Genomic DNA, 14,131 nt, shown 5'->3' with positions numbered 1-14,131 from the left:
AGCAGATTGGCTATCCCTTGAACATGAAGGCTGGCTTCCTGAATGTGTTGGAAGGGCAGAAACAAGCTGCTGCCTATTGTGTAGGGAAGTCATATTGGTTTGATTACTTACTATGTCAGTTCCAATTTGTATGGGCAAACTATCAAATATCATTAATTTTTCTGTGGAGTTTTCAAGTACCTTATCAAAGGGACTTACCTGTACCCGTACAGAGGGTTGACTCAAAGGAGCTTCCAGGGAAGGGAAAGGAAAATCAAAATACGATTTGCTGTTGGAAGACATGGTTAGGTTTTCAAAGTTCATTGTTGACTGCCACTGCGATATTGTGGTGTCACTACTTTCTGAAATTCTCTTTGAAAGGCCTGGAATAAATGAACTAAAGATTTGTGTTTCCAAAGCTGATGCATGACTAGGGAAGTTTTCTTCAGCCCTGTGACCTAATAATCTAATGGCAGATGTTTGTTCAGAGATACTGTCAGACTTAGCAGGTGAACTAATGGATGGCAATCTCTCTGTTGGGGAAGAAAGCAGTTCATTAAATGAGAACCACCATTTTTCTGATGGCTCCCCAGAAAGCACTGGAGATGCTTCTTTCAAATGATAGGAAACAGTCCAGAAACTTGGTGTTAAAGAAGGGGAAATATCTACATATTTTGTTGGAAAATCCAAGTAACCTGAGTCCCAGGAGCTGCCAACTCTATCCATGTTCTCTGGCTCTAATATGGAAAAAGCTGACTCTTCATTTTCATTACTATTATGAAACACATCTAAATTGTTCTCCAGTACTCCATTTCTGAGGCTCTCACTTGGCTTTTGAAAATATACTGAATTTTTTAAATAGTGAGACCAGTAATTGCTATTAGATATAAATACGCTGTCACTTTCCAAATATATGTCAGTCAACAATTGTTCATAAACAGGCAGAGTGGTTACAACATGCTTAAATGCTGAGCTTGTCCAGCCTGTTCCTACCAGAAGCGCTGAAAATGCCAGTAGTTCTCTACTGTGTCCTAGGACTGAATCTGTCAGTTGGATGTGAGGCATAAATTTTGTGTATGGTTTTTTCATGTTTTGAAAAAAAGTTGTTGGGTTTGCACATGGAGTTTCCATAGAGGTTAAATTTGTAATGCCTCCTGAATGATATTCCTTAATGTGCATAGATTTTCTAAACTGAAATTCACTGTCTGCTGCTAACGTAGAAAAAGTTTTCCTATCTGCATTGCCTTCTATCATTTCCAGGTAAAAATTTTCAGGTGCAAAGTCTAGCAAATCTAGCCTACTTTTTTTGAATGATGATTTCTCCTTTGTAGGTGATATAGGTAAGCTAGAAAGAGAATGATGTCTGTCTTCTTGAATGTCAGAGGTGATGTGGTGATGAAATACAGTCTCACTCCACCAACTCACAGGCTCCAAGGTGTTGCTTATAGGCATAAAATTGGAGGACAAATGTCCAATGCTGTTGGAGGACAAAATCCACATCATTTCTTTTGTGTGTTCGTAAGCAGCGCTGCTGCTAATGAGCGAGCGGAACGCTGACTCAGAGTCAGAATGACGTAGCCCACCTGCCAGAGTCAGCGCTAGCTCTGCATTAGGATTTCTGCTTTGAAGAAGAGGAACGGCTGCATTCACAGAAGGCCCTGTAACAGCATCTGCTGCATCAGAAGTGCCATGAAATGCGCTTCTAGAACCATTCAAAATATTTTCATTTGGTAACTGATTCATCACAGTATTACGTAGGTCGATTTTTTCTGTAAAAGCAGCCAAAGTATGGTTGCTGGTCTCCTCAGAAGCAGCTGATGTGGACACCGTTGGAAGAAACAAGCTGTACATGTTTTTTCTCTCTGGGTTCTCATCTGCTGAGTTTTTACTGAAACGGAGAGGCCTTTGTTTCACTGGCCAAATAATTGGGGTTGAGATAATTCCTATGGTTTTGACCCCTTCTATCTTAGACTCTTGCTGCCTCTGTGGTCGTGAATGGGAAGATTCAGGTGAATTTCTCTTCATTCTGAAGATAACCGTAGCAGGAAGTCTGAATTCCTGCAGGTCTGTGTGTAGTAAGCCACATAGTTAATGGATTAAAGAAAAGAAATGCACCTTAACTGCCTGTTCTTGGCTGTCTGCTCTTGGTCTAAAAATCAATTTACCAAATTGATGCCAGTTAGCTGAGTGAAATTTGCTTCTACTGTAAATGAATTTGGCTTATTTTCCTTAGTCTTTCTACTTTCTTTTGGGAGTTTCAAAGCCAAAGAAAGGACTTAATTGTCCAGTTTTTATTCATACTAATATTAGTAAAGCATTCAATTCCTTCTGTAGTTACAAAAATCAAAAAGTTAACTGTTCATAGTGAATATAGAGTGAGTGGCTCCACAAAACCAAAAAAGCACAGTTTGGAAGAAATTTTCAATATTTTCTTCTTACTTCTACAGCTTAGTAAATCCAAATAGGCTGCATTCAGATAAATTCTTTCACATTGTCTACTGTACTGCCTGACTGCCAATGTACAAGAAATGATCTGCCAAGAGAAAAAATACTCCAAGAATTTTAAGTCCTACAGTAACAACTGATGCATATGGAAAAAAAAAAAGGGGGGGGGGCAAAAAACCAAACCCAGATTCTAATTTCTTTCTGGGGAGCACACTGAAAAAACAACAAAGTTTTACAAAAAATGTCTTTAAGCCTCAGATGAAAATGGCAGAAATCTATCTCTGTGATATTAATAATGTTTAACAACTGTCTTTAACCAACTAGCAAATATTTTAGCAGCACCTCACAAAATGATGCGCAGCCTCTAGGAGACAGTGATATCATAGAATTTGAGAAAACCTCAAAAGAAATCCCCGCTTTTTCCCTGTGCTAATAATAGGCTCATTTACTAGCTTATTTTTTCCCTTAATCTTTCTAAATGAAAAGCAAACGATATCTGATACTGTCAACATTTTCCCTAGTAAAGTCTGATCCAGCTCATCTTGAAGTCAGTGGAAAGATTCCTGTTGAGTCAGTGGAAGTGGCTTTGCTCCATAGGAACGATTCCACTTGGCTCCTGCACCTGACTAGTGAGGAACAGACAATCCCAGCATACTACCACCCTGGCTGCACCAGCGGGAGCTACGCAGTGCCTCACAATCTGCAGCCTTAAAACATTTCAATAGCATGGTTCTTTTCAGACCCTTTTTAAAACAATCCCTCTCCCTTCCCTCGTTCTTTGCATGGGTAAATACAAGGGGTGACACAAAGTGAGTCCCTTTTGCACAAGAGCTAGGTGAAGGTGATACAAATAAACACCAAGTTTGGTTCTGTTCTCATTTACACCGTTCTTACATGGTCCAGTGAAGTTACTCCCGATTTATTTCAGTGTAAATGAGATCAGAACTAAGACATGACCCTTGACATTATGATACTATGAAAAACACACCTTAAAATACAATAAATTTGCTCTAGACACAGTACAAGGAAAAATGTAACACAGGATTTCTTACCATTGTTTGGCTTATCGTTTCTATTAGTATCGGGCATGTTAGTGGTGACAGTGGGTGGTGTAGGAGTAGTAGCATTTACAGTAGCTGGTAATAAAGATGAGAAAGAGGTGAACTTGAATGAAATATGAATGTTAATGCGGTAAGACAAAATGGGAACAATGCATGACAATGTAAAATGAAACCATCTACACACAATGCCATAAATGTTAAATAAACACATTATTTTTTCTGCACAAAGTGATGAATGGATATGAACTGAGGTCCCAATCCTGCAATCTTCACTTTCACTGACTTCAGTGGGAGTTTTGCCAGTGTAAGGGTTGCAAGATCAGTCCTGTACTGCTTTCATAAACTCAAAAGCTTCTTATGAGAGCTTCAGATCCAAACAGCTGTGCAAAGACCAGAAAATAGATCTTATAAGGTCTAAGATGCATGCACTTAGAATATTGCTTGTGAAAACAATAAATGTCCCTACTCAGGGACTGAAGATGACGAACAAATGTGAAACTAAAATGCCCATGTAAGGATCCAATTAACTCCATTGAAGTCCATACAATGAAGAGAATTGAAATCAGACTTGAAACAATTGGAGTAGAAAATGTATTTTGAAAGCTTCATGTAGGATCTCAGCTGTACTGTTCCCACTGACACTATCAGGAGTCATCCCACACAACCCTGGCAAATGTTTCCCAGGAGAACCAGCGAGAATACTTTTCAAATTCAGAGTGAGGAGCCAAAACTCCAAATTTCCCCCACAGTGGAGTGGGAGGGTATACACGCTAGAGGAATTCAAATATGTCACTAAATTTTCAAAGAATAGTTTGGAAAATAATTTAATTTTATCTAGTAACTCCCTGGGAATGCAAATCCACTCACTGACAGATTTCTTTTTTTACTGAAAGCTCTTTTTAAAACATGAAGGTTGGTGCAGTATAATCTCACAGAGTTACACATCTTTTGCAGATTTTGACCAACAACCAGCCTGGAAAGGTTAAGCAATTGCATTTCAGTCAAGAAACTGCACTTTCGATTTTGTATGAGGTTGTTTAGTGTTTGGAGTCTGAAAGTCACAAAGTTGGGTCTCCGCTTAGGGAGCAGGTTCAGGTTTCAGTGAAACAAGAAACTTTGGGAAAGAGAAGGAAGAGTCAGAGACTGCAGCAAACAGGTTCTAATTGGGAAAGTGAACATATAAAGTGACACCCTATAATACAAAAAAGCTTTTCTTCCATGTAAATTCAGGGCTGTATTGTCTGAGAGACAAGTTTTAAGGCTTCTTACTGATTGCATCTTCCAGCCAACACTGTTAAAGGAGGCATCTTCCAGTGAATGAAAATATTTGTTAAGCATAATGGAGAAAATGGCTCTTTCATCAGACTGCAGCTGACATAATCTGGCATCCACAAACTTTGTTACTGGTGCTATTGCACAACTCACAACAAACAAACAAAAAAAGAATCCAAACTCGCCTCTCAGTTTAAAATAAGTCTGCAGTGTTGACAGAAACAGACAGACAGACAGACATCTTTTCATAATTTTCACTATTATGATACTAATGATGACGACGAGGAACAGGGTAAATCTGATCTGCCACTTCCAAAGTGACACAGAACACCAGTGACGTTGTGCCAAACACTTTTCAGAGAAGGAAAGACTGTTACCTTCATGGAAGTACTTATAATGCTTATTGAAGATGTGATGGTCTAAGACTTTAAGAGAGGCAAGTTTGAAAGGCAGCATCTTTTATTAGCGGCAGTATCTTCTACTAGACAAGTAAATAAAGCTGGAAGAAAGGATGAGGCTTTTAGAAACGCAGGCTTGTTTTGCTGAAATTGTGTCCATTTCTGGAGCCATATTAGCTGATCTAATGAAAGATATTCTCTCTCCTTTCACACCATGGCATTTTGATAGAGGAAAACTCTCAGAGTTCTTCCAAGAGAATATACAAAGATCTTTGTATGGTGGCTGTATTACCCCTTATATATAAAAAGGCTAATACTGAATAACTGTTGCTGCCACATTTACCTAAGGTATTCGAGTAGTAGTATTTAGATCATATTGTGCTTTGTGAATATGATGCCTGAAAATTACTGTTTGAAATCTGACTATGGACGTAACTGGCATTTCACTTTCCCTGTGCAGACCAGTATGATATACTCCAAGACCCTGAACCAAATTTATCTCAGGACAATCTGGAAGAAGTACACTGAAGACTGACAGAAATCTCTTACTGGCTTCCCAAGCAGAGTGCATTTTCCTTTTTACTTTTAAGCTAAATCTGATTTACTTGTAAATGCCAGTTTTGAAAGTGTTCTGAGACTTCCTCCTCCCCTTTTATATTTTATTCTCTCCTGACTCCATCCTCCACCATTCATCTTGAAAAGGGTTACTTACACACCTAGACATTATTTTTGGTGCAGCTGCTGCTGTAATTAAAGTTTAACATAGCATGCCACCTCATTAACAGGTCTGTGTTCATAAAGGTATTGTGGAAACGGGCTGATGTTGTTCATGTCAAGCATTTTTATAGAACTTCAGCCTCTAAGCAGAGCGGGAGGAATTAACTGTCCTTGCATGTCTAGTGATTCACCTATTCTTTGCATTCAACTGAGCTGACCTTTCAAGAGACCTTATGAATTCATGTATGTGGTGATTTTTACAATATTAAACCATCACTAAGTGCTGTAACAGGTGTTTTGTTAACTAATAGCTGCTGGATTTTGCAGTTGGATGTTAATTTTTTACCTGCTAATCTCAAAGTATCTAGCCTTAAAATAGCTTATTGAAAAAAAAAAAAAAAGTGTAATAGTCAGCTACTTTATTTACATCTGCTCATTTTTTATTTACAGATATATCCACTTCTTATCCTGGTTAATATTTTACTGTCAAAATGTACAGGAGGAAAAGAGGTGGAGAAAGAAATTAAAGCAATTGATTAATTCAGTTTTAATATAATGGAGACTATTTGGAAAATGTATTATCAAGGGAGTGATTCCACATATTGTATGTACAGGACACCTACACACTTGATGAGACTAAAGAATTCCTTTCTTTGCTATTTTTTATTACAGTTCACCCTTTTAGAAGCAATAATAAAAAAGAAATGGAATAAAAAAAGTTAAGGACAATAAAGATTTAACAAAGATGAAACTGTGAAAATGACCTAGTCTTCTTACCTTGGCAAAGGCTTCCCAGGTTTGCACAACTGGTTGGTTCAATTGCAGAAGAGGGAATTAGGTATGAGCCTTTAGAAAAAGAAAGTAAAATAATTAGAAATTTTTGGTTGCTGGGCATAAAACTACCATGTCTCTAAATATATTATATCTTGCAGTGACACGGTCCTCTTAATTTCTCTCAGTGGCAAAATGACACTGCCATTTGCCTATAAGACTTATGTATTTTCATTTTCTGTTGCTGCTGAGATATCCATGAAAACCCCGCAGACTTGCAAGTCACAGTCACTTATCTCCTCCTCCGGTTTTCTTAGCTTTCGCTAAACAACTTCCCACTCAATGAAGGCAGCTTGTGTGCACTGTGTGAAATAGCTTTCAGCAGAGGGGTCAGGATGGCTGCAGGATTTATGCAATCTTTATGAGTAATAACGTGCGCCTTGGAGAAGTAGCCACTCTGCTGCTGTAGCACAGGTTACCCACCACATGCTTCTGAGTAATCTGGCTGTGACAGACACCAGCCAGAGAAAAGGTGACTAAACCTGTTCCTCTGCCCAGGGTGTGGCCATGATTAATATCCTGGTATGCATGATTTATACGCAGATAATGTTATAAGTTTGTATCTCTACTGAATTATTCATAACAATATGCACACGCTTTGATGATCTGGAGACAAACCCAGGGCATGTAAGAGTGGCTACAGAAAAAGAACTGGTGAAACTGCATTAATTACACTTTGTGTATCCCCGCGGTTCAGCTGCAGATACAGCTGCTTTTGCACACTGTGTTGAAAATAATGGGGCCATAGTGCATGGCATAATCGAAACCTACTGGGAGCCTTGCCCTTTTGGCTTTTGCTTTACCACTTCAGAATCATATTGATTCAATGAGGTTCTCTCATGAAACATTGTATCCTTCCATAAAATTAAAGAGCCACCACCCATCAGCTCATAAAGATAGCGAGGAAAATATTTCCTGTGATGCAAGAACAGATGAAGCATGGGGCCTCGATACAGAAGTCGTCACATTACAGATACCATTACATGTACAGGGCAGAATTTAAAACATTTGATCCTCAACAAGTATTAAAGCTCAGCATTTATTTTTTTTCAAATGGATTAAGAGATACAGTCAAATTCACTTCCTTGATACGCTTCCCATGAACTCCAGAAAGGATATGCTAAGTGAACATACTATCTCCTGCGTGAGATTTTTTTTTTTCCCCAAAATATATTTGCTAATATTAAACAGTCAATATCAAAATCTGCTGTAAGTTATCTCCTCTTGGTACTGTATCATTGAAAGATCACCTGAAAATTGGCTTGGAAAATCTGTGGACCTTCATATGTTCTTCAGTGAGTATTTAAAAAAAAGATCGTGATTTTATTTGGTGAAACTAAAAAAAAAAAAATCAAATCCAACTTTACAAAACACTTAAGTCAGAAGACTGTATACTTCAAAGAGGGGAGTATTTTCAGTGAATATATTCAATAAACTCTTTTAAGTTTTAATTGGGTTGAATTCTGGTCAGACTAGACTTTCCCTCAGTGTCCACTAAAGAAAATATAATGATTTGGATGCAAAAAGATACTTGGCATAAGCTACTTTATGAAGTCAAGTGGCACGGTCAGTAACGTGAACATCACACATGGACCCGTATTACAGATACTTTGTGTGATATGTCTCACTCACTTCAAATGTCTAAAACTCAGACATCCATATCTGCTCGTCACACTAGACTTTCTTTATAGTGGAGAGGAACAGGCACTCCTACAGCAAAAAACTTCTGACTTCACTGAGACATCTTCTCCAATATGAGATGCACTGACCTTTGGACCAGCCGTTTTCATTCCACTATTCATAAACAGCACTGAGGGCAATGAGCTCAGCCTGAAACATCACTCAGCTGCGTAAGGCGGACGGATCCCACCCTGAGTTCAATCTGACAGCGAAATTAAGGATTCCTCTGGCCTTTGGGAATGAAGGACTCGTACGAAGTGTACATGAAGCAAATGCAATTGCAGGCGTGGACAGACATGCGGCCACGTTACCCTTAAACTGAGTAGATCATACCCTGCTATAGGTGTAGCCAGTGCAGGCTCCAAAATCAGCACCAGAAGTTGATTAAATGCTCCTCAGTTTGCCTGCACTGAGCTCTGAACTGGTGGTGTTACACCGCTATCGTTACCTAGGCTACTTATTTTAAAATTAGTCTGGATACTCAGGCTGTGTACATATACCTTTAAATGCAAGCCGTGTGAAGGTACGGCAATAAAAACAGAATTCCGTCAAGTCTTCCAGAAACACCCCACCATGATTGCACAGCTGTGAAAACATTAGTCTAAGGAATAAATTAGGAGAAGGTAAAACTATGAAAAGATTATCTGGAACAATTTGCCAGTGTTTTTATGCTTCATAAATCTACTTGTAAAAGCTTTGTCTGAAAAACCATGAAAATAATACCCCTTGAAAATGTAAGCACTGTTCAGGAACAGATATGTTGAGATCACTGCTAAACGCTTGGTTTGTTGGTTTTTTTTAAGTTACACGCCACTTCCTGGGGAAGCATTATTGGAGCTGTGCACAAACCTCTTTTCTGCATAAATCCTTCCACTGCCGCTAAATGAAGCCTAATCAGTTAGAGTCATCTCTCCACTGTCAGTGGTTTATTCACGGTCGATAGCCTGACTCATCAACTCTCCTGCTGAAGGCTGGTTTTACAATGAAGGCTTTTATTCAAGGAGATGAAAGGAAGAAAATTCTAACAATTCCATCCCTGGGATTAGTAACCATTTTTGAAATGGCAATGCACCCAGTATTTTCTTTAGGAAATACTCTGGTTCAGGACAGCCTGTATCATAGGGGGTGATCTAACATTTTCGAAAGAAAAAGACTGACTAGTGAGTTAGTTTTCTCATAGGCTTAGTTAGAGGAAGTAACAATGCTTATACATAGATACATTTGAAGTGGCTTGATAGACATCTGGGCCTAACACACAAACACTAGTGTATGTTTTCTAAACTAATGTTCTGCTGAAAGAACAGAACCACTGAACAATGACATCCCAAGGAATAAAGTTGTGGAATGAAAATAAGTGTATTGATTCTATGACAACAGCTGTGATTGATACTACATTTGTGTCACAGGACTGTACAGTCTTTAACAGAAAGAAGGACAAGACCCCATACTCCAGTCAAAATTAAATGAGACTGCAACATTACAGAGGCCTTGGTAGGTTGTGGTAGCCTTCATGGTGTAAGGGTGTAGGAGGAATAAGATTTTCTGGGAAGTTATTTTCTGTCAGATCAGTTCGTGCTGATGCAAAAGCTGCAACTTTTCTGTCCAGAATGCCCTCATCAGTCATGGTCAATGTTTAGATCAGCCTTTTCTTTGTTCTGGTAGAGGAGTGAAGGCTCCTGTTTTTATAGAGGTGCTGCTTGATTTTTTTTAGCAGAGGCATGCCAAGAGCTGTCCCAGCGAATCTAGCTGCAAATGAGTACCTCACGTTTTGGTTTGATTAAACTACAGCAAGAAAGATTTTTTTTTAAGCCACCGTAATCCCTCATGAGCTATTAGATACAGAAACTATCATGCCTTAATGATGCCAGCTTCTGGCATCACTCCTTAAGCTAAAGATTCTCAGAGCACTAACAGATGCTCTGTCAGGAGATGCTTATATTGACACTACTTAAACTATGTTTAAACTAATAAGTAGTAAGGTGTCAGAGGAGCAAGAAGGCAAAATTGGAGAGGACAACATTAGATATGAAGATACTCCACATGGTTGAGAAAGAACCAACATTTGTAATGATTTACTTTGATGGTTTTGGTTTGGTTTTTTTTAACAAATGTGTATTTGCTACAATAGGAGGGCTCAAACTCTGTCGACATGGAGTTTGATAGCAGTTGATTTTCACAAACATGATATGTGCATGTACACGCTACTGCTGGCCATAATTCAGATTTTCCCCTATGCATTTTACAATTATCCAAATATCTCTAAAGTTGTTACAAACCAAAACATTCTTTAAAAGAAAATAAAAATGATCCAGAGTGACAAAGATTTTTCAGGCTTTTTTGGGGTTTTTTTGGTTTGTTTTTTCTTTTTTTTTTTGTCTGGAAAAAAACCTGATCCAGTCAAAAATTGTCAACCAGCTGTAATAACACATTCATATATAAAAACTACACCTGGACACGTATGAGATTCAAGTGTCTGAGCCATGAAACGGGAATAGGTTGGACAATGTACTGAAATTTATCTTCTGGAGTAATCTACAGGAAGAAAGACCTTCAGTAATTACCAATTAAAAAGGACTGATAGTATGTCATCAGGAAGATAAACCCCAGTAATTTTGATCTAAAACTCTTCCTTCCTGTCTGCCTCCTCTAATTTAATCTTTTCTCCTACTTTTCTATCTCATATGCAATGTTGTTTAGTTACTGCTTTTGCTGGCTCTGCACACACAGCACAAGGCTAGTAAGTGCTCCTTCTGGCTATTCAAAGGGCCAAAGCGCAGGTATAAAACCATTTACTAAACGGTTAGTTAACACCCTTTTTTTTTTTCCTCCAGAGACCACTGTAATCTTACTTGAGGCTAGCAAGTACTTGCCTGTTATCCCCATTCAGCCTGAGTAGAAGGCCACTAAACAAACGGTTTAGGAAAATCTTTGATCTGCAGATCATTTCAAGCAGCAACTCAATATAATTAGGGGACTTGTTCTTTTCCTTTAGGGAATCAACTCTATACCCTTTCAAAGCCTCTGTATATGGTAAGAGTTGAACTGAAGTCTAAGAAAGGTAAGACCGAGCTATTTTTCTTTCACAGGAACTCTTTTTTTTCCATGCTGGTATATAATCTGTTCAGCACAATGCAGAAGTGTGTGGGGAAAATAAGCAAAAAAGATTTGGCAAGGCACACTCACCACAACTCAAATTGTTTTCTGCTTTCAGTGCTGAAGTTGGAATACTCCAGAATTCATTTTCCCAGTCTACAATGTTTCCTTTCACATCGCAGCTGAGGTTGGCCAGTGTTTGCGCATTCATGGTGAAATTCCAGAGGCGGAAGTTGTAAATGTCCCCATTTAGAGAGCTCACTTCATTGCTATTAGAGCCCAGCACCAGCCTCCCGTTTCCAGGGATAACTTTGCCAAAGATACCCGGACAGTACACTATATGATAGGTGCTTTTGGCATATATACCTATACTGCCCGAGAAGCTATCCCCTACGACACAGAGCTGTTGAAAGGTTCCCGTGAAAAACTCTGCATTCCGGGGCAACGCATTCTCAAGAATGCACTGCGTGCCTGAGACTGACAGAAAATGGCCTTTTGTGGTCTTCCCAAAGCTGAAGAATTCTGTTGACAGCGCATCGGTGTAGGAGAAAACCTTCCAGTCGTCGTTGTCATCGCTGCTGCCCTTGGTAGCTTCAAAGCAGAGTGTAAACTGGCTAAGCTCTGGCACTGACACCGTCTCTGCCACAGACACGGCGTCGACATCGGGAACCTGGGGAATGATGACTTTCTGATTCCTCAGAGACACAGCGACTAGAACCAAGAGCAGATAAATAAATCAACAACAACAACAAAATCATCACTTAGGAATAAAGGCAGCAGGGGTTAAAGTAACATTCATTAAATCAAACATTCATCAGGTGGTTTTTATCACTGTAATATAACAACAGCACACACGAAGGGGAATTTGGCTTAGGAGTGCACTCAGCTGAAAATACGCAGAGTTCATTTTCAACAGCATGGAGTCTGCTGAGCTACACACAGTTAAGAACCCCTCAAGTTGCATTAAGAGCAATTAGGACATATTACCTACTAACTTCCAACTCCGCTGCAGTTCACTTTATAAAAATTACTACTCATGCATCTAGTAAGGGTGCATTAGGCAATGGAATAAACCAGCTATTTGAAAAACACAGTATGACTTGCTTTTAATATATATTATTTTAATTACTTGTCTGCATTACACCAATGAAGTTCAGGCCTTGGTTCTTTTAATTATTGCAAGAGAAGAAAGCCTCCATTACATTCCTTGGCAAACTGAAGACTTTTGTTCCTGAATTCAGCTAGTGGGTTTCTGCAAAGCATTAGGCATCTTCTTATTTTGTCCCCGGCAGCCTTCTGGTTGAATACTGCAATCGTGTGTTTATGAATATTTATATTCAAGCTGCTCACTCTTTGCTAATATTTGGGTCAGCAGTTTTGGATTTTGCACAAGTATCTAGAAACGGCTAGTCCTCTTGCAAATATGCACTGCAGTAAGGGATTTAGGCATGAGCAGAATTACTCTGTCTCTAATCATTACTAAGTATTCTCATTTGCACTGGCAAAATGGCAGTCACCAAATGTGAAAAACAGTATCATATGACATGCGTTTTCCCCATGTGTATAGTAATGACAATTCACTCCACTTTGGAGCACATTATTTTTCAAAATAAAGTGTCAATATGCTCGGTTTTATTGGCATACTTATGGCAGCAAAATTATTCTAGTAAATTTCTCCACAGAAAGAAGTTTCAGGTTGTCAGTCGTGCAAAGGCATCAAAGTCAACAAGCCCAGATTGCAGCAGCCCTCGATTTTACTTCTAGCTCCGCGGTTCTGTGCCAGACTCCAGCAAATGTCTGCTACCTCTTTCACACATTTCCACAGAGTATATGCTGGAAGTGAAACCGTTTGTTGCGAGACCTGAAGAATAACTACCACAGCAGTTAATCCCTAGTCTCCCTTGGGATTTTTAAGTGATGCCATAACACATACATTAATTAGTAGACCTGTTCCCTTCTCAGAATGAAATAAAAACCTTTGAATATGAGAGGGTGAGACGTGAGGGAAGGGTGACTGTCATGCCACACTCAGGAAAAGACAGATATCTGGGGTATAAGGATTCTGTGTAGTCAGTGGTATTGCAATTTCCCTTTGCCAGCTGCTTGCAAAGACTCAGCTCCAAACTACTATATTTGGATATACACAAGGACATAACTTGACCAATATATTATACAGTAAAATAACATAAAGCATTGCACTTTATTTGCCAACCCAGCAACTGGAGAATGGGAGGGAAGAGAGAAAAATACTGGGCTTTTATAGTTACTGGATTTACTTCACAGATTTTTTTTTTCTTCCCAAGGGCAAAAGTATGTTGTAACAATTTTATAGATAGAAAATGTGTTCAACTCTCCATTGAAAACAGGGGCATTTTTTTCGTGGGTTAATTATACTGTAAGCTTCTTTACGTAACATGGAAAGTGTTCCAGAAGAAGTATAAGGATTCAAGACGACTTGAAAAAGAAGAAAGCTCATTCATATGAGCACTGTCCAGTCTGTGTTAGGGTGGTCAGGAGAGTTCTGGACCACCTGGTCACATTTAAACAGTATAGGAAGAGAAATAAACAGGGAGGATCTTGCTCTGGTACCAAACAAGTCTACTCAACTTTACTATACTCATCTGACAGATTTAACCACTGGCACTTTTCCCTGAA

The 14,131-nt window shown here is 38.9% G+C and overlaps 1 protein-coding gene across 5 annotated transcripts in view; it reads right to left on the bottom strand.

The window, feature by feature from the left end:
* The window catches only part of ADGRG6 (adhesion G protein-coupled receptor G6), a 114,665-nt gene that overhangs the window by 52,794 nt on the left and 47,740 nt on the right, over positions 1 to 14,131 (bottom strand). For all 5 annotated transcript variants that reach the window (XM_054819522.1, XM_054819521.1, XM_054819523.1 and 2 more), the window contains 3 exons: positions 11,567 to 12,187; positions 6,650 to 6,718; positions 3,477 to 3,560 (listed from right to left, as the gene is read on the bottom strand). In XM_054819522.1, coding sequence (XP_054675497.1) covers positions 3,477 to 3,560; positions 6,650 to 6,718; positions 11,567 to 12,187 — 774 coding nt within the window. The remainder of the gene's footprint in view (positions 1 to 3,476; positions 3,561 to 6,649; positions 6,719 to 11,566; positions 12,188 to 14,131) is intronic.

This window comes from Grus americana, chromosome 3 (assembly GCF_028858705.1).
Source record: "Grus americana isolate bGruAme1 chromosome 3, bGruAme1.mat, whole genome shotgun sequence".
Taxonomy (NCBI): domain Eukaryota; kingdom Metazoa; phylum Chordata; class Aves; order Gruiformes; family Gruidae; genus Grus; species Grus americana.
The sequence above is the reverse complement of the archived record's forward strand: the minus strand, read 5'-3'. Positions and strand labels throughout refer to the sequence as shown.